We start from the raw sequence: 23,252 nt of genomic DNA on the forward strand, positions 1-23,252 counted from the left end.
CTCCAAGCTCTCCCCATAGCTCCTACCCTGTGTCCATTTCCAGGCCATGCCTGTTTCTTTTTAATTTTTAAAAATGATTTCTTTATTTGAGAAAGAGAGCAGGGGGTGGGAAGGGCATAGGGAGAGAGACAGAGAGAACCTCAAGCAGACTCCCCTTCAAGCATGGAGCCCAGCTTGGGGCTCTATCCCACCAGTCTGAGATCATGACCCAAGCTGAAATCAAAAGTCGGAGGCCTACCTGACTGAGCCACCCAGGTGCCCCTGTTTTCAGGAATGGTTAGAGCAGTCAAAACATGGGCCCAGATCTACATTTTATTATGGACCTCCTTTTGCAACTGGACTGCTTCACTATGAACATATGTTTGCAGGGACAATGAAAGATATAGTTACCAGATATGCTCACCAGAGTGGGTCTCATTTTGACAGAAGATTTGGATGGGATTTTCTTGGCTTACATGGAGAACATGATATTGTTAAGATACTGGGAACCAGAGGATCAGAGGATGTAGCCAAAATAGGGATTGTAGAGCATAACAATCAGTGCCAATCAATCTGTGAAGTGATATCATGGAAGTCCGTATTAGAAGGGCTGGCCAGTGTATTGAATTTGACAATGACTACAACACTCTGTATCCACAATTCATGGAATCAGTCTAGTGGGTATTCAAACAACTCTACAACAAAGGGTTTGTGGATAGAGGTATGGATAGAAAGGCCTTGTGGATAGAGGTATGTCCTTCTCTACCACATGTAACATTCCACTTTCCAACTTTGAGTCTCACCAGAAATACAAAGATGTTCAAGATCCTTCAATATTTGTTTTTTTTTTTAATTTTTTTTATTTTAAAGATTTTTATTTATTTATTTGACAGAGAGAGACCACAAGTAGGCAGAGAGGCAGCAGAGAGAGAGAGGAGGAAGCAGGCTCCCTGCCGAGCAGAGAGCCCGACGCGGGACTCGATCCCAGGACCCTGAGATCATGACCCGAGCCGAAGGCAGCGACCTAACCCACTGAGCCACCCAGGTGCCCCAAGATCCTTCAATATTTGTAATGTTCCTTTTGGAGGAAGATGAAACTGTACCTTTGGTTGCTTAGATAACCACTCCCTAGACATCTTAGTAACCTTGTCCTGTGTGTTAATCCAGATACGCAGTATATGAAGATTAAAGATGTTTTTCAGAGGAAAATTACTGATTTTCACAGAAGCCAGATTATGAGCCCTCCATAAGATGGAGAGTGACTATGAGATCCTTGAAAGACTTCCTGGCACCTATCTCAAAGAGCAAGAGATATAGGCCCCTGTTTGACTATTTTGTGCAGGTAAGGAGAATGGTGCTTTTACTGGGCTTGCTGATGGCCATGTGCAGGAGGCGAAGGGCCCTGAAGTGGCCCACCAGGCTCTTTACTTTAGTGCTGATGATTAATGGTTCTGTGTGGACTTCAGCATCATGTGGAGAGACTTCCCCTTTTCACCCTATCGATGCTTGAGGTTGTTCGACATCAGAAGTGACTGATTTCACAGGACAGCCTGTGAGGGATGCTGACAGAAACATAAAAACATCATCAGGACCCTGAAAAAAGGAGGCCAACTTCTTGTTGCCAGTACCTTCACTCACAGCTACCCTTCTTGCTGGAGGTTGGTCACTCCCCTCATTTATAAAGCAGAGCCTAGCTGGTGGAGAAGTTGGTTAGACTGGTTGCTGAGGAATTAGTGACCTGTGTTTCTGGGTCCCAGAGTTTGTATGAGAAAAGTGTTTAGGAAACTTGCTGAAGAATGCATGTGACTGGGCAATTTCCAGAAACAGGTAGTGGGGCACCCCAATCCCATCGTGGGTCAATGATGACTTTGAGGAGGCAGTACGCATTGGGTCAATGCAGAACTTGAAGAACTGTTGGGAAAAAAAGATCTCTGATCTGCACAGAGAGAGCATTGACCATCTGACCATCCCTGCCTGCTGTGAAAATTGTTGCACGGCATCTCTAAAGAGTTTGACTGCTGGTTCAAGAGTGGCAGCATGCCCTATGCTCAACTTCATTATCATTTGAAAGCAAGAGGGAGTTTGAGGATGCTGAGACGCTGACCAGACCAGAGGATTGGTTTACACTCTGGTGGTGTTGGCCATTGTTCTCTTAGGACAGTGTCTTTTAGGAATGCGATTGTGAACAGGCTCATCCTGGAGAGTGCTGGCCAAAAAATGAGCAAACAAAATAAGAATTATCTGGATCCACTTTCAGTCATCCATAAATATGGTGTCGATGCCTTCAGATTGTATCTTATTAACTCCCCTGCGGTGAGAGCAGGAAGCCTCAGCCTTAAGAAGGAGGGTATGTGTGATATCTTGAAGGATGTGCTGCTTCCTTGGTACAGTGCCTACTGCTTCTTCATCCATAACATCCTGAAGTTGCAGAATAAGGAAGAAATGGAATTCTCCTACAACCAAAACATGGCTTAAGAAAGTGCCAACATCACAGACCAGAGGGTCCTGCCTTTCACACAGGTACTTATTGGGTTTTTTGACACCGAAATGACAGCTTACAGGCTCTATACTGTTGTGCTTTGCCTGATCAAGTTCATGGATGTCCTGACCAACTGGTATGTCAGGAGGAACTGGAGAAGACAAAAGGGTGCAAACAGGGTAGAGGACTATGTTATGGCCCTGGAGACTTTGTTCAGTGTCCTGTCTTCCCTGTGTAGACTTTCAGCCCCTTATACACCTTTTCCTACTGAACTGATGTCCTGGAATTCAAAGATGCTGACTTATCCTATTTCTGTCCAGGACAGACATACAACAGCGTCCACTACCTCATGCTGCCCTATGTTTGAGAGGAGTTGATTGACAAGAAAACAGAGGGTGCATTGTCTTGGATGTAGTCTGATTGAATGTGGGTGAGTGATTTGAAACTCCAAAACCATTCTGATAAAGTATCCTTTGAAAGAAATTGCGGTTATCCCCTCAGCATCCGGAAGCTCTTACTGAGACCAAGTCTTTGGAGAAGTCTATCGCTGAGGAATTGAATGTTTGAAAAGCTATACTATCTTTAGACAAAATACATATGTGACATTCCCCTAAGGGCAGATCCTGATCCCATGGTCCTGGGGGAAGCCTCTGATGGGAAACTTGAAGGCTGTGATATGTCCATCAAGCAGCCGAGGGATGAGTTGCTGGAGGGCTTCCAGGAGAGGGACCATTGTTGCAGAAGGCAGGAACTGCACGAAGAGGACGTTTGTCTCATGTACACCTTTGATCAGACAACAGGAGGGATGACCCTCGGATGCTCAGGCTTTGGTTCTCTTACATGGATGAAGGAGTAGCTCACAACCAGAAACTTCACAGAAAGTGCAGTCTAGTTGTAACTGATGAAATAATAGTTTATTATGAAGCAGAGTCTGCAGGGAAGTATCTGAATGTTACTGAAAGCCACATGGAGTTCATACTTGCCACCATAAAGGCTCCCTTGAAACCGTATCCAGTCCCAACATCAGATAAAGTCCTTATTCAAGAAAAAAAAAATTAGGGGCACTTGGGTGGCTCAGTTTGTTGGGCATCCAACTCTTAATTTTGGCTTAGGTCATGATCTCAGGGTCCTGGGATCAAGCCCTACATGAGGCTCCACGCTAAGCATGGAGTCTACTTGTCTCTCTCCCTCTGTTCCTCCCCCTGCTTGTTCTCTCTCTCTCTCTCAAGTAAATAAACAAAATGTTTAAACAAACAAACACAGTTAAAGGGGTTTAACTGTGTTACACTCACCAGAAGATCATCCCTGCCTGGCCCTGCACATTCGTAACATCCATCATAACATTGGTACAAATGGCAGCAAGTAAGATGGGAGGGTTGCTTCTGGAAAAATCCAAAAAGCAATAGTAGGTTACATCTTTTAAAGCTGAAGTGTTGTCACTAATATTTTGGTGGAAAACATATAGAGCTGGCTGTCCTCCATGATGAAAGAGAAATATGAAACCAACCCGACTTACCAAGTCTCACCGGAAAAAGCCTTAGGATGGCAGCAGGTTCTGCCTGCGCCGTGGTGGAGAGCCAGGCACTGATCTCTGCCAGTGCTCAAACTGCAGCTCCTGAACAGGCATGGGAGAGTGTTTCATAGGAACAGTGGGTACTCTCCTACTGGAAACCCCACTTGGGTAGACTTGACTTGCGGCCCCCAAGGTCTTCTGTACGAAGCTGCCAAGGCATTCGGCCTTCTGAGCAGGAAGCTAAAACTGTTTCTGAATGAGACTCACAGATGAAATGATGAAGAAATCCCCAGGAAGACTTTGAACCTGAAGATGTATGTTTCTATATTCCTGACAACAGCAGACTTCTGACTTTCATTATTAATGCGTTTCAGGCAACCTCCCCTGGCACATACCTGTCCCTTACATGCATACACTGAACACAGCCCCTTCAGGGGCATGTATCATGAGCTGCTTTTGGTCTAAAACTGAAATGGGATTGACCCATCATGTGACTTGGAACCTCCCAGTAACAGTCACACTTAACCCCAAATACCTACCCAGTCATGTTGTGGGGAGGCTCACCGGAAAAAGCCTTAGGATGAGCTTCTATGCTCAGGTAAGGCTTTTACCTGAGAACTTCAGGGTTTATGTCTATACTTGAAGTCTTCAAGTGTAGATGGCGGAAGTGATTTAAGTGGCATAGTGTGTGCGTATACATTCTGTGGTTTTTTAAAACTTATTTCAGAACTTTTGAAGAAATGGGCAGTGTTAAATATTTCTTTTTTAAGATTTTTGTTTATAATTATTTTTTAAAAGATTTTATTTGAGAGAGAGTGAGTGAGAGAGAGAGAGAGAGAGCATGAGCAGGGAGAGGGAAAGGGAGAAGCAGACTCCCCACCAAACAGGGAGCCAAATGCCAGGCTTGATCCCAGGACCCAGGGATCATGACCTGAGCCGAAGGGAGACGCTTAACTGACTGAGCCACCCAGGCACCCCAATTTCTTTCTTTCTTTAAATTTTATTTGTAAGTCATCTCTATACCCAATGTGGGGCTCCAACTCACAACCCTGACATCAAGAGTCACTTGCTCTAATGACTGAGCCAGCCATAGGCGCCCTGAGATATTTCAGCTACCTGGATTTTCTTAATGGAATATTTTAAGTCTCAGTAAATCAGAACAATAAACTTTCTCTCAGATAAAAAAAGAAATCAGAGAATATCTTTATCATCTTTAGAGGAGGCCTTCCAAAACAAAAGCCAGAGCTTTGAAGACAAAGATTGAAATGTTTCTTTATCACAGAGGATATAGGGATGCTGTGGGACATTTCAGTGTCATTAACGGGATGGCGGCCTCTGCTCTTCTGCCAGGTCTTTCTTGCTGGCCAGAATATAGACATGATGGCTGGAGCTGGAATAACAGTCTTAGCTCTTGAATGAACTTGGGAATGGAGGCCTTGCAAGGAAGGGTAACAACATAAGGCATTTGAGCCTCTGACACCACAGGGGGCCAACCTTGCTCTGAACCACTAACACTGAATTTTTATATCAGCCAGAAGTAACCCCCTCCCTTATTTGGGCCATGATTATGTTGTGCATTGTTCCCTGCACCTGAATCTAATCCTAACTGAGACACCTGGCCAGCCGCAAGTGCAGGGTCATGAGGAATGTAAGCCACTGGTTCTCAACTCTGGTCCACTTTTAGAATAATCCAGGGAGCTTTTGAAGAACATCAGTATCTGGGCCCCATCCCAGATTGTTACATTAAAGCTTTGAGAGTTCGGTCCAAACACAGTTGTTCTTCTTTTCTTTCTTTCTTTTTCTTTTTTAAAAGATTTTTATTTATTTGTTTGACAGAGAAAGACACAGCGACAGAGGGAACAGAAGCAGGGGGAGTGGGAGAGGGAGAAGCTGGCTTCCCACCGAGCAGGGAGCCCAATGCAGGGCTCGATCCCAGGACCCCAGGACCATGACCCGAGCCAAAGGCAGACGCCCAATAGCTGAGCCACCCAGGTGCCCCTTCTTTTCTTTTTTTAAAGATTTTATTTATTTATTTGAGAGAGAGAGAGAGAGACAGCAGAGTGAAAGAGAGAGAGAGAGCGCACATGAGTTGGGGGGAGCAGCAGAGAGAGAGGCAGAAGCAGGCTTCCCACTGAGCAGGGGGCCTGACAAAATAGTATTTCTGGATGAACCCAAGAGTTAGCTTTCTCCATGAAATCACACACATGATAAATTCACATCACCATCCCAATAGAGTCCTTGGTATTGCTCATAAACTCCTTTCCACTCTCTCAGTCCTGAGACTTGCACCAACCTTACTCACCACTCCTCACTGTACATCAACTCCTCAAACATGCCTGCTCTCCTAATCGTGCCCCAGAGAACCAGGTTCATTCTCACCTCCACCAGGCAGGACCTGCCTTGTTCACCCTAAATGTCCTAAAGTAACAAAAAATATAGATTTTTAAGAAGAGTAAATCTCTCACTTTTTCTTTATCAGAGTGATATTTGGAGGAGTAAAATGGTGGTGAATGGCAATAGCAGCATGGAATTTGGGACTAGGGAGTCTATGGGAACAAGGCGCTGATACGCTCTAGTTTTTTGTTTGTTTGTTTGTTTGCTTGTTTGTTTTTAAGTAGATTCCATGCCCAGCCTAGAGTACAACTTGGGGCTTGACCTCATGACCCCGAGATTAAGACATGTGCAGAGATCAAGAGTTGGTCACTCAAGCGACTGAGCCACCTAGGTGCCCCTGATTCTCTCTAGTTTTGATTTGTTTCATGGGATAAATGAATGGAGATTGAGGAATAGTAGTAGTATACCTTAATAAATTATATTAACTATAATATTTATGGCAGCCTTATATCTACACAGCACTTTTCATTTGTTCAAGACTCTTAACCATTATCTAATCTTTAAATCTATAAATCTTGGATGAGGTATATAAATTACAGAGAACCTAACTAGTGTGTGGCTTTCAGTGTGTGTCATCTGGAGGTGCTTGTTAAAAATGTATTTCCTGGGGTCCCCAATCTTGAGACTCAGATTCTGCAAGTCTGGGGTAGAATTCCTAAGTCTGCTTTTTTTTAAAAGATTTAAAAAAAAAGACTTTTATTTATTTATTGGACAGATAGAGATCACAAGTAGGCAGACACGCAGAGAGAGAGAGCGCGGGAGAAGCAGGCTCCCCACTGAGCAGAGAGCCTGATGTGGGGCTTCATCCCAGGACCCTGGGATCATGACCTGAGCCGAAGGCAGAGGCTTTAACCCACTGAGTCACTCAGGCACCCCCTAAGTCTGCTTTCTACACAAATGCCCCTGGTCCACTTGGACAGGAGATCCAAAAATCACATTTCTAAAGAATACTGGTTTAGGCAAATCCTCCCTTGCCATTTTGGTTTTAGGCAGGTCACCTGTAAATGGCAAGTGAGTGGAATTTTTAAAATCAGTCGGGGAGCCCCGGCTGGCTCAGAAGAGCATCTGTCTCTTGATCTTAGGGTTGTGAGTTCCAGCTCCCTGTTGGTTGTAGAGGTTGTTTAAAAATAAAATCGTAAGGGGCCCCTGGGTGGCTCTGTGGGTTAAAGCCTCTGCCTTTGGCTCAGGTCATAATCCCAGGGTTCTGGGATCAAGCCCCACATCAGGCTCTCTGCTCAGCGGGGAGCCTGCTTCCTCCTCTCTCTCTCTGCCTACTTGTGATCTCTGACTAATAAATTAAAAAAAAAATCTTTAAAAAATAATTTAAAAAAATTTAAAAAATTAAATCTTAAAAAAAAAAAAGTTTAAAATTCCCCTTTGGCCACACTTACATGCTTGACGTAATTTCTGTCTCCAGTTAATGGTCCTGCCCAGGGTAGTTGAGGCCTGGGACACACTATCAGAGCACGAACAGGGCCACACAGGAAAAAAACCAAGAAACTTGATTAATACGGAGTCACTGGGCCGGCTAGGAGACTGCAGGAGAAACCAGACAGGACACCTTCCCCCATGGGCTATATTGTGTTCATGTACTCTTTTAGTGCCTCATACACGAATGTTCAGCGAGTACTGGCTAAGAGAGAAACAAAGACATAGACACAAAAACATGAAGAAAAGCCAGATTCCTTGTTGTTTCTCAACCCGTTGAACTCAGGTACTCGCATGAAATCGCATATTGTCCTTCGGTGTTAGTTTCAGCATAAATATGGAGCCTGAAAACCAAGCAACAGACAGAGCACTTGTGTCTCCCGTCAGGCTCCAGGGCAAGGGGTAAGGAGAAGACGAGGAAGGCGCCGGAGAGGCAGGAGAGGACAGGTGGCGCTGGTGGAAGGAAAAGAGAATCGCCCGCGGCCCCTCACCGCCGTATTGCGCGGACCGGAAGTCGGGGTGCCGGGCTACGCCGCTTCCGGCGTCACTTCCCCTGGACTTCCTGCTGAAAACATGGCAGCTCGCATAGGTGTCCGCTGTTTGACCCGAGTGAGGCCCGGGGTCAGGTCGGGCCGAGGCCGGGCGGGCGGGGGAGCGGCGGGATTGTACCGGGTTCACAGCGGTACTCGGGGGCTGGGACTCCCATACCCGACCTCACAGGCGTGTGCGTCTGTGTCGCAGGCTCTGGTCGCCGCCCCGAACCCCGGGGCATGGAGGAGCCTGTGTACCTCGGCCGTGGCGCAGGCCGCCTCGCGGAGCCAGGTAAGGGCAGGTCCGATTCCTGCCTGCCCACTCCCCTCACCCCTCATTCCCTCTCCCCGGGAGTCTGTGCCCCCGCCGCAGCTCTAGCCCTGACGGCACTGCTTCCAGGCTGAGGACATGAGAGTGGAGGGAGCCTTTCCCGTGACTATGCTGCCAGGAGACGGCGTGGGGCCCGAACTGATGCACGCTGTCAAGGAGGTGTTCAAGGTGAGGGCCCTGGGGGAATCAGCCAGCACGGACTATGGCGTGGGTTGGAAAGGACTGCTTACTCGATCCTGACCCAGAGATTTTTGGTACGTGTCCCCAAAGGCTGCCTCTGTCCCAGTGGAGTTCCAGGAGCATCACCTGAGCGAGGTGCAGAATATGGCATCTGAGGAGAAGCTGGAGCAGGTGTTGAGTTCCATGAAGGAAAACAAGGTGGCCATCATTGGTATGTGTGCTCCCTTGCTACGCCCCCACGTGTCCCTTAAAGTCATGTGAGCAAATATTCTTTAAGCTTCTTTCTGCACATGCTAACACATGAAGTCCCCCAAGCTCCCATCACCATTTTGCGGCTGTTTGTTTCTTCTGTCTGTTAACTCAGGAGTTGAGAGTCATCATGTGAGCTGCCTTTGCAGGAAGGCATCAAGGTTTGAAGTCTGTCAGGGGCTCCATCATGGGTCATCAAATCTTGTTCATTGTGTTTCTAGAATGCCTCTTCTAGCTGCCTCTTTTCTTCTGTCTTCCCCTCTGCTTCTTTGCTTTAATCTCATTTGTTTGTTGTTTGCTTTGGGGGCTTCCGGTCCCACCCCCTACAATCCTCCATCTGCATCTCTTTTGGAAAGACTAACATGACTTTGTCAGGCCCAGCCTTAGCTTAGGAAAGTAAGTTTTTCATAAGCTGACTTTCACTTCTTCTGCCTTTATTTTCATAACACTTGTTCTGTGCTTTGGTCACACTGGACCCTTAATTTCCAAATACGTGTACTATCTTGACCATCTTGACTTAGTCATTACTTCTGCCCAGAATGTTCTTTCTCGGATGCTACCCGTTAGATTAGTTCTCACTTACTGTATTACAGTTTCCTAGGGCTACTGTACAAATTAACCTCAAAGCTAGGGGCCTAAAATAACAGATTTGTTCTGACAGTTCTGGAGGCCAGAATCCCAAAATTAAGTTGTTGGAAGGGCTTCCTCTGAAGGCTTCAGGGAGAATGCTTCTTTGCCTCTTCCAGCTCCTGGTGGCTCCTGGTGTTTCTTTCTTGACTTCGAGATACATCACTACGATCTCTGCCTCAGTCATCCTATGGCTTTTCTCTCTCTGTATCTGTGTATCTGTTTCTCTTTGTTTTCCTGTAGGAAGACTTAATGGATTTAGAGTACTCTAATTCAAGTTGATTTCATCTCAAGATACTTAATCAGTCTACAAACCCTATTTTCCCAAATAAGGTCACATTTTATATTCCCAAATAAGGTCACAAATAAGATTCAGGAATTAGGGTAAATGGTAATGGACATACCATTTTGGAGTCACTATTCAACCTACTGTACTCACTTAAAAGGCTTGGCTGAAATGCCAAGTGTTCTATGACATTTCTAGATGTTACCAGAGGGAATTTCTACTCGGGGTTCCTGTACATAACGTTAATACCTCGTCCATGGTATTTATCATGTGTTTTGCATTTGTCTTCCCCGATGTATTGTTTGCCCCTTGAAGACAGGAATTGGGTATTGTGTTTTTTGGTTGAAATCCTTAGTGCCTGACGCATGGCCAGTATTCAGTAAGTATCAGTTGAAAAAATGTCAAGTAGGTAGACAGGCATACATCAAGAAAGGTCATAGGTTCCTTAGCATTGTTTCTTAGCCTATTAAACCCAGGCTGTTTGATCACATGAAAATGTTCTTTGTCCTCCTTTTAGGTCACCTTGAAGTTTCATCGTAAATTAAATAGAATAACTAAAAATAAAACACTGTTTTGTTTTGTTTTTAAATTAACATATAATGTATTGTTTCAGGGGTACAGGTCTGTGATTCGAGTCTTACACAATTCACAGCGCTCACCATAGCACATGCCCTCCCCCATGTCCATCCCCCAGCCACCCCATCACTCCCCCTCCCCTCCACTCCAGCAACTCTGTTTGTTTCCTGAGATTAAGAATCTCTTATGGTTTGTCTCCCTCTCTGGTTTTGTCTTATAAAACACTGGTTTTAACGGCATTTTTCTTTGCCTCCAGAGGCACTTAAAAGTCACAGATTTGGGAGTGGGAGAGGAGTCTGGGTTGCATCTTGTCACTGAGAGGATCAGACACTGATCTGGCTTCCCTTGGGCTTGGTTTGTGCCCAACCCTGACCCCTTTGTTTATGCAGGAAAGATCCATACCCCGATGGAATATAAGGGCGAGCTAGCCTCCTACGATATGCGGCTAAGGTAGGTGGTGGGGGCCATGCGTCAGAGGAGTCCTAGAGCACCAGACATGGTGCTAATGGCTCTGCCCCACCCCCAGGCGTAAGTTGGACTTGTTTGCCAATGTAGTCCATGTGAAATCACTTCCTGGGTACAAGACTCGACACAACAATCTGGATCTGGTGATCATTCGGGAGCAGACAGAAGGAGAATACAGCTCCCTGGAACATGAGGTGAGGCCCTAGAAATTGGGGAGGTCAGGGGTGAAGGTGGGAGAGTGGCATAGCTCCTTCCCTTCTTTTCAGGGTCACCTGGCTGCTTCTCTCTTCTTACACAGAGTGCAAGAGGTGTGATTGAGTGCTTGAAGATTGTCACTCGAACCAAATCTCAGCGGATTGCAAAGTTTGCCTTTGACTATGCCACCAAGAAGGGGCGGGGCAAGGTCACGGCTGTGCACAAGGCCAACATCATGTGAGGGACATGCCTTTACATGGGATAGGCTCCCAGGAAGGTAGCCCGTTGCACTCTTGACTGACTTTGTTCCCTTTGTCCTCACGGACAGGAAACTTGGGGATGGATTGTTCCTGCAGTGCTGTGAGGAAGTTGCTGAATTGTACCCCAAAATCAAGTTTGAGACAATGATCATAGACAACTGCTGCATGCAGGTAATGTCCTCCCCATGTCTCTGCTCTCATGGTGCCGGGGAGGGGCCGGGAGCAGAACTTAATTCTCTTGTCCATGCTACACATTTTGCCCCCTAGCTGGTGCAGAATCCTTACCAGTTTGATGTGCTAGTGATGCCCAATCTCTATGGGAACATTATCGACAATCTGGCTGCTGGCTTGGTTGGGGGAGCTGGTGTGGTCCCTGGTGAGAGCTACAGTGCAGAGTACGCAGTCTTTGAGACGGTGAGTGAGATCCCCACTTCTCCCAACTTTCTCTGCATGCCTGTCTTCTGACTTGAGGTCCCTTGATAGCTGCCTCCCAACGTGCTCCCTTCCTAAGTGACTGCTGTGCTCTGTCCCCTCCACTGTGCCTCTTCTCAGTGTCCCTGGCCCGTTCTCTCTTCCCTTATGCCTCTCCCTGACCTTAGACTCTGCGTAATGTCTGCCCCCAGTGACTCTAGTCTGCCCTCTGTCCACAGGGAGCCCGGCACCCGTTTGCCCAGGCAGTGGGCAGGAACATCGCCAACCCCACAGCCATGCTGCTCTCCGCTTCCAACATGCTGCGGCATTTGAAGTGGGTATCTCAAGAAGGTCATGGAGGTCTGGGGCAGGAGGCAGGGTGTTAAGGGGGGAGCACAGTAGAGGAGATTTGGAATGCCGTGGGGAGAATCTCAGTTCCTTCCTGTCCACATTGACAGTCTCGAGTATCACTCCAACATGATTGCGGATGCGGTGAAGAAGGTGATCAAAGTTGGCAAGGTGAGTTAGAGAGGCTGTGGGTTTCAGGGCCTTGGCACTCCTCTTTGGGGAACCTGAATTGGGGCCGCCTTTCCCTCCAGGTCCCCAGAACATCTTCTGCTCTCTGATCTTCCCCTGTTGCTCTCAGGGCTGTTCTTCACCTCCCTTCTCCTGGCTGTTTCATCCTCTGGCTCTCCTTTGCCTCTTGATTACCGTCTGCTATTCCCTCTTTCCTGCTCCATCCATTGGATCTTTTATGGCCATTGAAGGCGGCACTTGCAGCTCTTTATGTGGGGAGACAGCCCAGGGGATGGAGGAGCAGAGAGACATAGCAGGCAGAATGAGGCCCAGGTGGCACCTTCACACCTGGAAGCCTGTCCTTGTCTGCATCCTTGGCCGCCTTTCCCTGCACCTGGTCTGATTTTCTCCAAGGCATCCTTGTCCTGTCTCTGATTCGCATTCTCCATCTCACTTCATGCTCAGCCTCCCTCCCATCCTGCCCCGGCTGCAGCACAGCTCCGAGAGGGGCTCTGGCCCTCCGCACATCTGGCCACCTCCTTGCGACTGCCACACTGCATCTTCTTCCTGGCCTTGCCATCCTTTCTTGGATTCCATTTCCATCACATTGCCCTATCCCCCCTTCATGGGCTCTCTTCTCTTCTTCCCCACGGCTGTTGCCGGTGGTGGCTGTAGGTGCGGACTCGAGACATGGGCGGCTACAGCACCACAACCGACTTCATCAAGTCTGTCATCGGCCACCTGCACCCCCATGGGGGCTAGACCCCTTTATTCCTTCCAACCTCACAAGGACCATACTACCTACACCTCCCTTCAGTACAGTGGACCAGAGAAGAGTTCTTAAACCTTTAGACTATAATCATCTGGGCGGAGCCTAGGTTGTCCTGGGGCTGGCTTCCTTAGGGAATGGTGTTATTTGGTGGGGGTGGGGGGCAGGGGAAAGGTTAGGAATGGGGCCTAGGCCACAGGGATGATGCCAATTCTCCCCTACAGGTTCGAACTTCTGACATGGGTGGCTATGCCACCTGCCAGGACTTCACTGAGGCGGTCATTGGTGCTCTGCCTCAACCATAGGTCCCACCCATAACCATGTAAGGTGTTGAATAAAAACACATTATTGACTCTTGTGAAGTTGTTTTTTATTGGGATATAATGGTGGGTTGGGAAAGGGTATGGGGGCTGTGCCTCCCACCAGGAAATGTCCGACCTAGTCTTCCTGGGCTAGCTTCCGGAGCTTTTTCTTTTTCTTGGAGCTGCTGCTCTTGCTGCCAGCAGCTTCCTCAGGCCCACTGCTGAGTGGCTCCTCCTTGGACGAGAATTTCCTCTTTTTCTTAGGGATGATCCTGGTTCCTGCCTCTTCAGCATCACTAACTGGTTCCTCTTTGGGGGCAGATTTCTTCCTCTTGGGAAGACTTACACTGCCAGCTGTCTCTTCAAGATCACTACTAACCAGCTCCTCCTTGGAAAAAGATTTCTTTTTCTTGGGTTTGGAGACAGGGACAGGTGGGTCTTCCATTCCATTCTCCTGTGGAATCTCCTGGGGCTTTTGCTTTTTCTTCTTTTTGGGTCTTTCATTTGTCTCCTAAAGAATGAAATGGGTATGAAACCATCATTCATCGTATGAACGCACACATGCCTATTAAAACTGCTGCAACTAAGTAGTTGGGGCATAAAGATGTGGAAATGATGTGAAAATCTGTTTCTGGGATGGTTTAACAGACATTGGAAATCCACCCCAAAGGGGACTCCCACTTAGAAAGGGAGAATGGTCACCTAAGCCCGTGAAATAGCTTCTAGAGAAACCCACAACAGAACCATCATGCTATGTTGCAAAGGGGACCCTGAAAAACTTGACAAATTGGGCACTCCATGAAAAATCCCAGGGGTGGAGGGACCACGACATTGGACTGTGGAGACCCCTGCCCCAAGCCCCACTAGGAAATGGCACCGCCTCCGGACACACGGCTGAGAACGCGCAGAGCAGGGATTTACACTACCCCCGGTTGAGGACTCCTGGGAGGCAGCCGAGGACAGAACACTTGCCCAGGGACCCGGTGTGCTACAACCAGCTCTCTGGGCTCCTGAGCCAGTTCTCTCAGCACCTATCTCCTTCCTATAGAATCAAGAGGTAGTTGAGATGTTTCAGGTCCTTCTTTCAGTCCAAAAGCCTGGACCCAAGACCATGGCTTGAGGTAGTACATCCTTTGTTCTGCTGTTAAGAACCCTACATCCAGGGTGTTCGCCTTGGGCTGAGGGCCAGGCTGCCTACTGACCTCACACTCCTCTGGGGTACTGCTGTTGTTTTCCGAAGATGCGAGCGCCAGGGCGGCTAGCCGTTTCTTCTCCTTCTTTAGCCGTTTCTTCTCCTGCTTCTCCAGCTTCCTAGCCATCTCAGCAGCTGCTTCCTCTGCCTAGCCCAAAGAAAGGTGCTGAAGAGGCCCCGAAGACTGCAGGCTTTCCAGGCCTCCCTTCTGGCCCCCCTGGATCAGGCTCATTAAATCAGTTTTTTGCCTCCACTCTATGAGGTCAGGCTGAGCCAGCTCATCACTTCCAACGGCCAGCTCTTGTCCTCCCCCGACCCCCCCGCAGCAAAGTCCAAACTGACCTGAACCATTGCTTCCTTCATGACATCCAGATTCTTTCGTGGAATCTCTCCTGTCTCATAGAATGACAGCCGCTCCTCAACTTGCTCTCGAAGCTTCTCCCCAAATACACTTGTGGGCACCTCTAGATGTGTGTGTGTGTATGTGTGGATAAACAAAGCTTGTCAGCCCCTAAAGGGCCAGCTGCTCCCCGCCCGGTTTCCCCTCTACCCTCAGCTTCACTCAGACCCAAGGTATCAACACTCACTAGGTGAACTGCTGTTGACGAAAAATACTGCCATCATTGTAGAAGCTGCTAGGTAGTCAGCCTTCCCTCCCTCCCAGCCCCTTCTCCTCCAAGCCCCCCCCACCCATACCAGAGAAGCAATCAATTCGTGAGGCAATACTGCATTTGTTTGCCAGGTATCGGGAGATGCGGCCTTTGTTCTTGGCAGCTGCTCGGCCAATGAAGGTGGAGTGGAAAATGAGTCCATATTTTGGGGTGTTACCCCTTGTCTTCAGGGCTCTGGGAGAAGAATATTTAGTGGGGAGTTTTAAGATCAGAAATTCCAACCCTGCTAGCCAAGGTAGCTCCTCCCCTCCCCTGTACCCTCGGTGTCCAGAGCGAGCCTTAGGCCAGTGACCCCACCTTACGCCAACCCACAGCTCCCAGAAGCAGAGGGAAGGCATCCAATGTCGCTGACCTGGAAATCTGGTCCCTTTGCTGGGCCCTGGGAATCACTCAGACACCAGGACTGGCCATCACCCCCATAGCAGAGGTCTGTACAGGTCAGGGAGCCCTGGTCAGCCATCACTGTGATCCCCAAACAAGCAGTGGGCACCAGAAGTGGCACCTGAGTGTGGGCAGGTGCCCTCACTGGTACCTGAACAGGGCCTTTTCAGCCCCAAGGATCTGCACTGTGGACGCTGGATACTTGGCCAGGTTGGTGAGGCTGCCAGCATGAGCAATGAGACGTGCACCTACCTGGAAAAGGATTCAAGGAATTAGAGAAGCTGGAACTGCCTATCTACCAACTGCCTAATTCTGCTTCACCCCATCAAATACAGCTGGGGAACATAACAGAGGGTCAGGAAACACAGCAGTATGGACCTATGTGGTAACACTCCTTGGCCCTGTTTTCTGCTCCCTGTGACGCACCGCTTCCCCAATCAGGGCCGAGAGGCTGGGGGCCACTTGGCTCATCTTGGACCGCAGGTAAGTATGCAGGCTCTGGCGGTACTCTGACAAAGACACCACACGGCTGGAGAAGCTCTCGATGTTTATCAAATCGATGGCCGATATGTCCATGCCTAAGGGACACCCAGTGTGAACGCGGGACCAGATATTCATAGCCCCAAACTTATCTTGGCCACCAGGGCTGTACTGACCCATGGAGGATCGCGAAGCATCCAGAATAGCCTTAGCCTTGGCCCCGTCCATCGTCAGCTCTTCCAGCTTCTCTAGCTTCTCTTCATTCAGCTCCCTCCGGTTGCCAATGAACTGAGCAAGGCGGCAGTATGTAGCGTTGTCGTTGATGATCTTCACCAGCTCAGGAAAGTGATACCCATACCACTCCCTGCAAAGGGCCACAATCACTCCTAGCCGAGAGGGTAGGTCTCAAAGCCTCAGCCCTCTCCATAGCAATTCTTTACCCAGAGAAAAGGGATCAAGACCAGTACAAAACCTCAACGCCATGTCCTCCCATTCACAATACAGTCCAGGCAAAGAGCCTGGGCTGGGGTGTATATGGGTGGATTTACTCTGCCTCCTCTTTCTGTACAGTCAGTGTAAGAACACAGCCTGTGGTAAGCACCGGGAGGCTCGCCCCACCCCATGTTGTTCTACCCACAGGAGCCAGTCCCAATTTTAGCATTCCAAATTCGCTAAACCACAGGGCAAAGACCCCATTTCTCAGGGCTTGCTTGGGCACTTTACCTGACACGCATGGAGAAAGTATTGATGTCCTTATCCAGCTGGTCCAGGAGGCTGATGGACTGGATAATCATATTATCCACCCGGTTCACATTAAACTTAACTTTGGCACGAGAATAGCTGTGTCCCAGCCCCAACTGGGCTTTACAAGCAGACAGATCTGTTAGACCCTTCACCAGGTTGTGGAAATGCAGACGAACCCCTGGAGGAAGGCAAGACAGTGAGCTAGAGATGGCTCTAAGCCACCTCTGGCACCCATGGGTGCCAGCCAAGCAGAGAGGCTTCCCAAAAGCAACCTTAAGCACACTGATTAAGTTTGCAGATCCCCCTCCTCCAAGATGTCAAGAATGCTAACAGGTGGTCCCACCTCGCAGGATCTCCGCTATCACGCCTCCAGTCTGGCAGTTGTACCCTAACTCCTCTTGTATAGCAGCACCAATCTTGGGGTCTCCAACCCCCAGGAGCACTTTCTTCTTTTTGGATGGCAGGTGAGTCTCCAAGAGCAGGCGGAGGTCCTCATGAACAACACCTCAAGGCAAAGAACAGAGCTCCCACTAACATGCTGAACAATGCTTACATCATGTAAGGAATCCTTGCCCCTTAAGCGCTGATTAAGTGATAAACGGATCCTACGTTGGTCCCACAGAGCATGCGGAGATGGCATGCCTATATTCTTCCTTGCTTCAGGCTTTGCTCAGAGACATGGAGACATCAGTGACTGCACTCAGGGGATTGACAGACTCAAGTCATCACTGCAAAGCCTGCATCAACCACAGGATGTACAGGGCCAACAGCACGTGTGTTTAATATAGAACGGAAACCTTAAACATCCCCAGGGGCACTATGGAGACAAGTATTTAGTATTTGATTTGCCTTCTGGGGCCAAACCTTTTTCTTGGCTCTTCTGTACCAGAATTGCCTTTTCCAATTACTTCAACAATGACCAAAGAACCACCTTCAGCATTAAACTACGCCTCCCTACCAGATTTCACTTAATCAATTATCACTCACAAAGCCTAGGCCTGGATTATGCACCTCAAATATTTATACCATACTCTCCAGACCTTGGGCTCTGTTTTTTGTTTGTTTTTAAAGATTTTATTTATTTATTTGACAGAAAGAGACACGAGACAGGGAACACAAGCAGGAGGAGTGGGAGAGGGAGAAGCAGGCTTCCCCCCAGCAGGGATCCGGATGTGGGGCTCAATTCCAGAACCCCCGGGAAGGCAGATGCTTTAACAACTGAGCCACCCAGGTGCCCACCTTGGGCTGTTTTAAGCCACATCCTGTACCCGCCAAATACTGCCCAACATGCATCAGATTTAGAACAAATGAGCCAAAGAGATGAAAATGCTATCACAAACTCCCATGAGGATAAAAGCAGCAGCAACTGAACCTCCGCTCATCTCCCTAAAACACTTGGTTGTGGCCGACTCACCTTCGGACACAGCGTTGGCATTTTCCAAGGCAACCTGGGACGAGGCAAAGGGACAAAAGGCCACGAGACGAACGATGTTATGGAACTTGCCCAGGTTGAGCACGCACTCCTCTACCTTGGGGGAGAAGAGAGCATAAGCGGTTTTCTTCCCTCGCTCTTGCCTCTAGGGCGCAGTAAAGCAGCGGTTTCCAGCCCCGGTCACAGGTACCAAGCAACCGCACGCTTCGTAAATGAGCCGATTACAGGCAGGCCCTAAATCCCGGTCCGCTTCACCGTACGGGGTGGAGTCCGGGGGGCTTACTTCTAAATACTCCTAACGTGACCCTAGTCGCGAAAGCGGGTATGGACCCCCGGCTCTGGGGCTTTCTGGCCCAGTGCAACCCTTGATGTGCGGCCGGCCACGTGGGAGGGCGCGGTGCATGCTGGGGCACGGGGGCCCGAGGGGCTGCGACGAGGCCGGTGAGCCCGCCGCTTTACCCACCTGCGGCAGCAGCAAGCTGATCTCCTCCACCTCCTTCAGCGCCAGCAGCGCGTAGCCGACCGCGTGCTCGAACAGCACGTGCAGCAGCACCTGCAAGAGAGCCGCGGCGCGAGCATCAGCGCGGTCCCACGTTCGCCCGTCGTTTCCCAAGGCAGGCTCCGGCCCCGGCCCCGGCCCCGACTCCGGGCCGGGCTCCCGCCCGCACCCAGGCCCAAAGCTCGGCCTTCATCACAACCGCATGCACAACCACTCCTCACCATGGCGCCCGCTCCCGAACCGGCTCGCAATGCGGCGAGCGGGCTCTGGCTCGCGGAAAGGGGCTCCGGAGGCCACGCCCCCGAGCCGCCGGCCAATCACAGGCTGGGGACGATACCTTTGCGGGCCTTCGGAGGGGTCCGCCGCGGTGGTATCGTCCGGAGCGCGGGAGGGGGATCGCGGGCGCGCGGGTGGCCTTCCGGCTTCTGCTGCGGCGCCGGCCGGCGTGGTTGCCGGGGACGCGCGGGCCGGTACCTGGCCCTGCAGGCCGCATGGGGGGCCTGGGGAGTGCTTTCCCAGATATTACAACCCCTCGGGTGTTCAATCGTAGAAATTCTGGATGGCGGAGCTCGGCAGTCGCCGGGCGACAGGCCCCGCACGGGTCGCGGCCACCATTCCTTTGCAGAAGCTTGCGGAGCCCGCTTTCCGCGGCGGGGGTGACCTGGGACCGGGGACTAATCCCTGCGCCCCCCAACCCCCGGGACGCCTGCATCCCTGATTCCCACTCGGGACCCACCCTGCTCCCGCCGACCGAAGCGGGGCCTGGGGCGCGTTGGCGCAGACCGGGAGAAACGGCTTCTTGTGTCCGGCTTCGAGCTTTTCGGTTGTATTTTATTTTTTAAATTTTTATCACAGGCGACAAAGTAGTAAAGAATAACGATCTCACTGCTTCCCAAGTCGGTTTCTGGTTCCTCTATAAGAAGAACCAGCTCCTTTTGAAGGACCACGTGTTGCTCGCCCCGTAGAACCCTCAGTTAGCTCCAAATGAACTGGAGCTCCTTTCATGTCCTCGACGGTGGGTTCTGTGCATTTTGGCGATTATTTTGCTTTAATAATTAATACTAGAATGATAAATCCCAAACTTGTTTATCCTAAAGTGGTGTATGTACTGGTAAAGAGCACAAGCCAGAGGGAAATTAACAGGGAGAAGCAGACTCCCTGCTGAACGGGAAGCCCAAGGCAGGTCACTATCCCAGGACCCTAGGGTTGTCACCGAGCTGAAGGCAACCACTTAAATGACTGAGCCATCCAGGCGCCCCTTATAAAATTATTAAGGGGATTTTTATTCTATATAGTCTTATAACTGAAGTGCATTTATACATTTAACATATTTTCTTCTTAAACAATTCCGTTACTTGGTAAACAAAATCCAAGTAGCAAACTCAGTCTTAAAACTTAGTACAGTGAATCTTAAAGTCTCATAATCTCAATATCGCTTAAAACGTGATGGAATTCTGTTACATATATTTAAATACAGTTACGGGTATGAAGCAATTATTCTCTCACACTTAAAAGTAGAATTACAGGGGCGCCTGGGTGGCTCAGTGGGTTAAGCCGCTGCCTTCGGTTCAGGTCATGATCTCAGGGTCCTGGGATCGAGTCCTGCATCGGGCTCTCTGCTCAGCAGGGAGCCTGCTTCCCTCTCTTTCTCTCTCTGCCTGCCTCTCCATCTACTTGTGATTTCTCTCTGTCAAATAAATAAATAAAATCTTAAAAAAAAAGTAGAGTTGCAAAATTAATCTGTTACATAATCAGTATGTTAAATTCTCTTAAATTATAAATACCAAATTAAGCAGATGATCCCAAAATGTAATGGGAAATATTAATTCTATGACTGATTTTTTTTCATTATTTCTATATTTAATGCTAAATATTCCTGGGGTTTTAGGTGCTTATCTACTAAAGTAGAAGTTTTCAAAGAACAAGTCAGAATCCATTAATGGATTGCGGAATTAATTTAGACATTCTTTGCCAGCATTAAGAAAAATAGGATGAAAGAGAATAGAAATAAGAGTATGTTACATACCATATTGATCTGTAAAACTTTTTGCTTTAGCTAAACACATGTATGTAAAACACGTGTGTACGCATACAAATTTAATAGTATATATATGTTACATAAACATTCAGTTCTGTGGATTCAATACAAGGAGAGTCATGGAGCTGGAAGTTAGACACAGTCATGCTTGGGAAAGAGTTGAGTCCTCTGGTTACATAGGAGCTGTACTGGGACAGATGCTAACTCAGTAATGATGGAAGAAAACTGCACTTCCACTGGTGAGATACAAACGCATGATTAGATGGGTTGTGGGGTAAACACAAAATATTCTTTTAGGTTCCTCACTTCCACCTCTTGTACTAAGCTATCTCCCCAATACTTCATGATCTATCTGCAATGGGCATTTCTACAGCGTGCGATATTAGAAACCATACCTTCCTTCCCTTTGGGCTGGGTTCATAACTACCGAGGTTCTGTTCTTCAGCACCAAAGCAGACTTTTTTTTTTTTTAAGATTTTATTTATTTATTTGACAGAGAGAAATCACAAGTAGATGGAGAGGCAGGCAGAGAGAGAGAGAGGGAAGCAGGCTCCCTGCTGAGCAGAGAGCCCGATGCGGGACTCGATCCCAGGACCCTGAGATCATGACCTGAGCTGAAGGCAGCGGCTTAACCCACTGAGCCACCCAGGTGCCCCAAAGCAGACTTTTGCAAAACTTTTGGTTTCCCCTTCTCCAAGCCACCTTCATCTTCATTGCCGGGATGCTCTTCTTAAACCCAGTCATGTTCGTTTGCAGGTGCTCATCATGGAATGAAGTCATGGGAAGATTAAGGGCTTGGTATCTCAGAATCACCTGTGGGAGCTAGTGTCCAAAAATAACCCCAAGTGATCCAGTGAACTCCTGGGCTGGGTCTGTGATTCATTCTTGGCAATAGAACGTGGCAGGAGTGATTCTGTGCCCTTTCCAAGCCTCAGCCTTTTGCATTCCTGGGGGCCTTGAGTTACCTTATGAGAAATTCAGCTACTCTGCTGGAAAGACCACATAGAGGAGGAAAGGCCCTGATGTTTCACGGACAGGTCCAGCTTTCCCAGCAGCTCAACTAAGCCCAGCCTTGCAGCTGTCCCAAGAAAGGAGACATGTATAAAGCCATTTTGTGTGTTCCCAGCCCTTGCCAACATCTGACTGCAGCTATGTGAGCAACCAGAAACAGAACCAGCAGAAGAACCACCTAGTTGAGCTCCACCTATGCACAGAATTGTGAGAAATAATACATTGTGGTTTTCAGCCACTAAATTTTGGGATGATTGGTTAAGCTGTAATAAATATGAATCTGACCATAAACCTGGGTTCAGACCCCAGTCCTACTACTTGTGATGTGACCTAAGTGAATCACTTTCCTGAGCTTTCATTTCTTATGCAGAATGAACACTGAGGATTCATTTATCCCTTCAACAAACATTTTACTGGCCATCTCCTAGGAGCTGGGTATGACACAGGGGTGGTACTGGGCAGATAACAAAAGTTAGTGGTCTTTCATCTTCTTCTTTTGTACCTTCGTGATAAATAGCCTGATGACATTTCCTTGTCTCTGTTCTCAGGTGAGCCCCACTTCTCCCATTGCCTCCCATAGAATCTACTGTAACTGAATTTTTTAATACATTCCACTGCCATAATTTAATCCTACCACTTCAGCCACTAACTCACCCATGTAGACAGATCACCTGTAGCACGGTTTAGTTTTACATGATACAACAGGGATGCATACCATTTTTCTACTGCCAGTGGTAGTAGATGGACAGTTCATCATCTGTCCCCCTGATGAAACGTTGCTGGAACCTGGAAAATACGTAAGCTTGCCGATTATTTGTACCTCCTTTGGCTCATTAATTTAAACTTTTCTTCTTACATATACATTGCCCTCAAAATACTGCTGTAGTGATAGTCTGCAAATTTTCCTGTGCAATATTTTCCTTCTAATTCGCTTCCACAGGAATTCTGGTATCTGCTATGCATGCTGTTATGCCCCACATGTTGTTCGGGCTGGTGATAAAGGCTGTTGTCCTTGCTTCTCGTTGCTGCTTTCTAAGCATTAGTTCCTTCTCCTTCTCTTTGAAAAACCTCGGCCACCCATCATTGCTTGGTAGCATCCGATTTTTCCTTGTGAAGGACATGGCTTACCTTTTGGGTAAGGAATCAAGATGCTGTTGATGAAAAAGTTTGGGGTGCCCTAAGCTGGTGAGCTTCCTAACTTCAGATTTACTACCCAGATTGTATCGTTCCAGCTCCGTCTTACAGGTTCCCGTGTGGCCCCAACAACTGTCATCATTATATGTGCCTGAGGCCCAGGGCCCTCCTTTCAGTCTG

The 23,252-nt window shown here is 48.5% G+C and overlaps 2 protein-coding genes, 5 non-coding genes and 1 pseudogene across 10 annotated transcripts; 2 read left to right on the forward strand and 6 right to left on the reverse strand.

The window, feature by feature from the left end:
• Positions 1–627: 627 nt before the first annotated feature.
• Positions 628–4,322, forward strand: LOC101682080 (annotated as a pseudogene).
• Positions 4,323–8,304: 3,982 nt separating this feature from the next.
• IDH3B (isocitrate dehydrogenase (NAD(+)) 3 non-catalytic subunit beta) lies at positions 8,305–13,546 on the forward strand. 3 transcript variants are annotated; one of them, XR_006608402.1, is made up of 13 exons: positions 8,305–8,402; positions 8,535–8,615; positions 8,724–8,822; positions 8,925–9,045; positions 10,962–11,022; positions 11,099–11,231; positions 11,336–11,469; positions 11,561–11,663; positions 11,760–11,906; positions 12,143–12,237; positions 12,362–12,422; positions 13,095–13,297; positions 13,413–13,546. XR_006608402.1 is itself a non-coding variant. In XM_004772916.3 (12 exons), the coding sequence occupies exons 1-12, from the start codon at positions 8,367–8,369 to the stop codon at positions 13,179–13,181; spliced, it is 1,158 nt and encodes a 385-aa protein (XP_004772973.1). In that variant the 5' UTR covers positions 8,305–8,366; the 3' UTR covers positions 13,182–13,546. The 3 variants fall into 3 exon arrangements, 2 of the variants coding, with proteins under 2 accessions (XP_004772973.1, XP_004772974.1); XM_004772916.3 differs by having other exon boundaries at positions 13,095–13,546; XM_004772917.3 differs by lacking the exon at positions 13,095–13,297.
• On the reverse strand, positions 13,542–19,227 carry NOP56 (NOP56 ribonucleoprotein). 2 transcript variants are annotated; one of them, XR_006608401.1, is made up of 13 exons: positions 19,111–19,227; positions 18,854–18,943; positions 18,373–18,487; positions 17,302–17,463; positions 16,938–17,136; positions 16,391–16,578; positions 16,161–16,312; positions 15,886–15,986; positions 15,379–15,527; positions 15,025–15,146; positions 14,693–14,830; positions 14,417–14,532; positions 13,976–14,001 (listed from the first exon to the last, which is right to left on the reverse strand). XR_006608401.1 is itself a non-coding variant. In XM_004772914.3 (12 exons), exons 1-12 carry the CDS (start codon positions 19,111–19,113, stop codon positions 13,627–13,629), a joined length of 1,794 nt encoding a protein of 597 aa, XP_004772971.1. In that variant the 5' UTR covers positions 19,114–19,227; the 3' UTR covers positions 13,542–13,626. The 2 variants fall into 2 exon arrangements, 1 of the variants encoding a protein (XP_004772971.1); XM_004772914.3 differs by lacking the exon at positions 14,417–14,532 and having other exon boundaries at positions 13,542–14,001.
• On the reverse strand, positions 14,902–14,972 carry LOC123393578. The gene has a single exon (XR_006608407.1). It is a non-coding gene; the product is annotated as a small nucleolar RNA SNORD57 (small nucleolar RNA).
• Positions 15,241–15,311, reverse strand: LOC123393579. Its single transcript, XR_006608408.1, has one exon. It is a non-coding gene; the product is annotated as a small nucleolar RNA SNORD56 (small nucleolar RNA).
• On the reverse strand, positions 15,738–15,823 carry LOC123393581. The gene has a single exon (XR_006608410.1). It is a non-coding gene; the product is annotated as a small nucleolar RNA SNORD86 (small nucleolar RNA).
• On the reverse strand, positions 16,694–16,824 carry LOC123393580. Its single transcript, XR_006608409.1, has one exon. It is a non-coding gene; the product is annotated as a small nucleolar RNA SNORA51 (small nucleolar RNA).
• LOC123393582 lies at positions 17,625–17,692 on the reverse strand. Its single transcript, XR_006608411.1, has one exon. It is a non-coding gene; the product is annotated as a small nucleolar RNA SNORD110 (small nucleolar RNA).
• Positions 19,228–23,252: the final 4,025 nt, after the last annotated feature.

The sequence above is a fragment of the Mustela putorius genome, unplaced genomic scaffold (assembly GCF_011764305.1).
Source record: "Mustela putorius furo isolate JIRA1106 unplaced genomic scaffold, ASM1176430v1.1 tig00000874_pilon_pilon_pilon, whole genome shotgun sequence".
NCBI classification, from domain to species: domain Eukaryota; kingdom Metazoa; phylum Chordata; class Mammalia; order Carnivora; family Mustelidae; genus Mustela; species Mustela putorius.

What these genes read in the sequence shown, in the direction of transcription:
- IDH3B (XM_004772916.3), top strand. Translation starts at nt 8,367, where the DNA reads ATGGCAGCTCGCATAGGTGTCCGCTGTTTGACCCGA. An exon ending in TCCTACGATATGCGGCTAAG is followed by an intron (nt 11,023 to 11,098) that starts GTAGGTGGTGGG and finishes CCCCACCCCCAG; the next exon opens with GCGTAAGTTGGACTTGTTTG. An exon ending in TAGACAACTGCTGCATGCAG is followed by an intron (nt 11,664 to 11,759) that starts GTAATGTCCTCC and finishes TTTGCCCCCTAG; the next exon opens with CTGGTGCAGAATCCTTACCA.
- NOP56 (XM_004772914.3), bottom strand. An exon ending in GATAGCGGAGATCCTGCGAG is followed by an intron (nt 17,137 to 17,301) that starts GTGGGACCACCT and finishes GCCTTCCTCCAG; the next exon opens with GGGTTCGTCTGCATTTCCAC. An exon ending in TGAAGGAAGCAATGGTTCAG is followed by an intron (nt 14,831 to 15,024) that starts GTCAGTTTGGAC and finishes TCTTTGGGCTAG; the next exon opens with GCAGAGGAAGCAGCTGCTGA.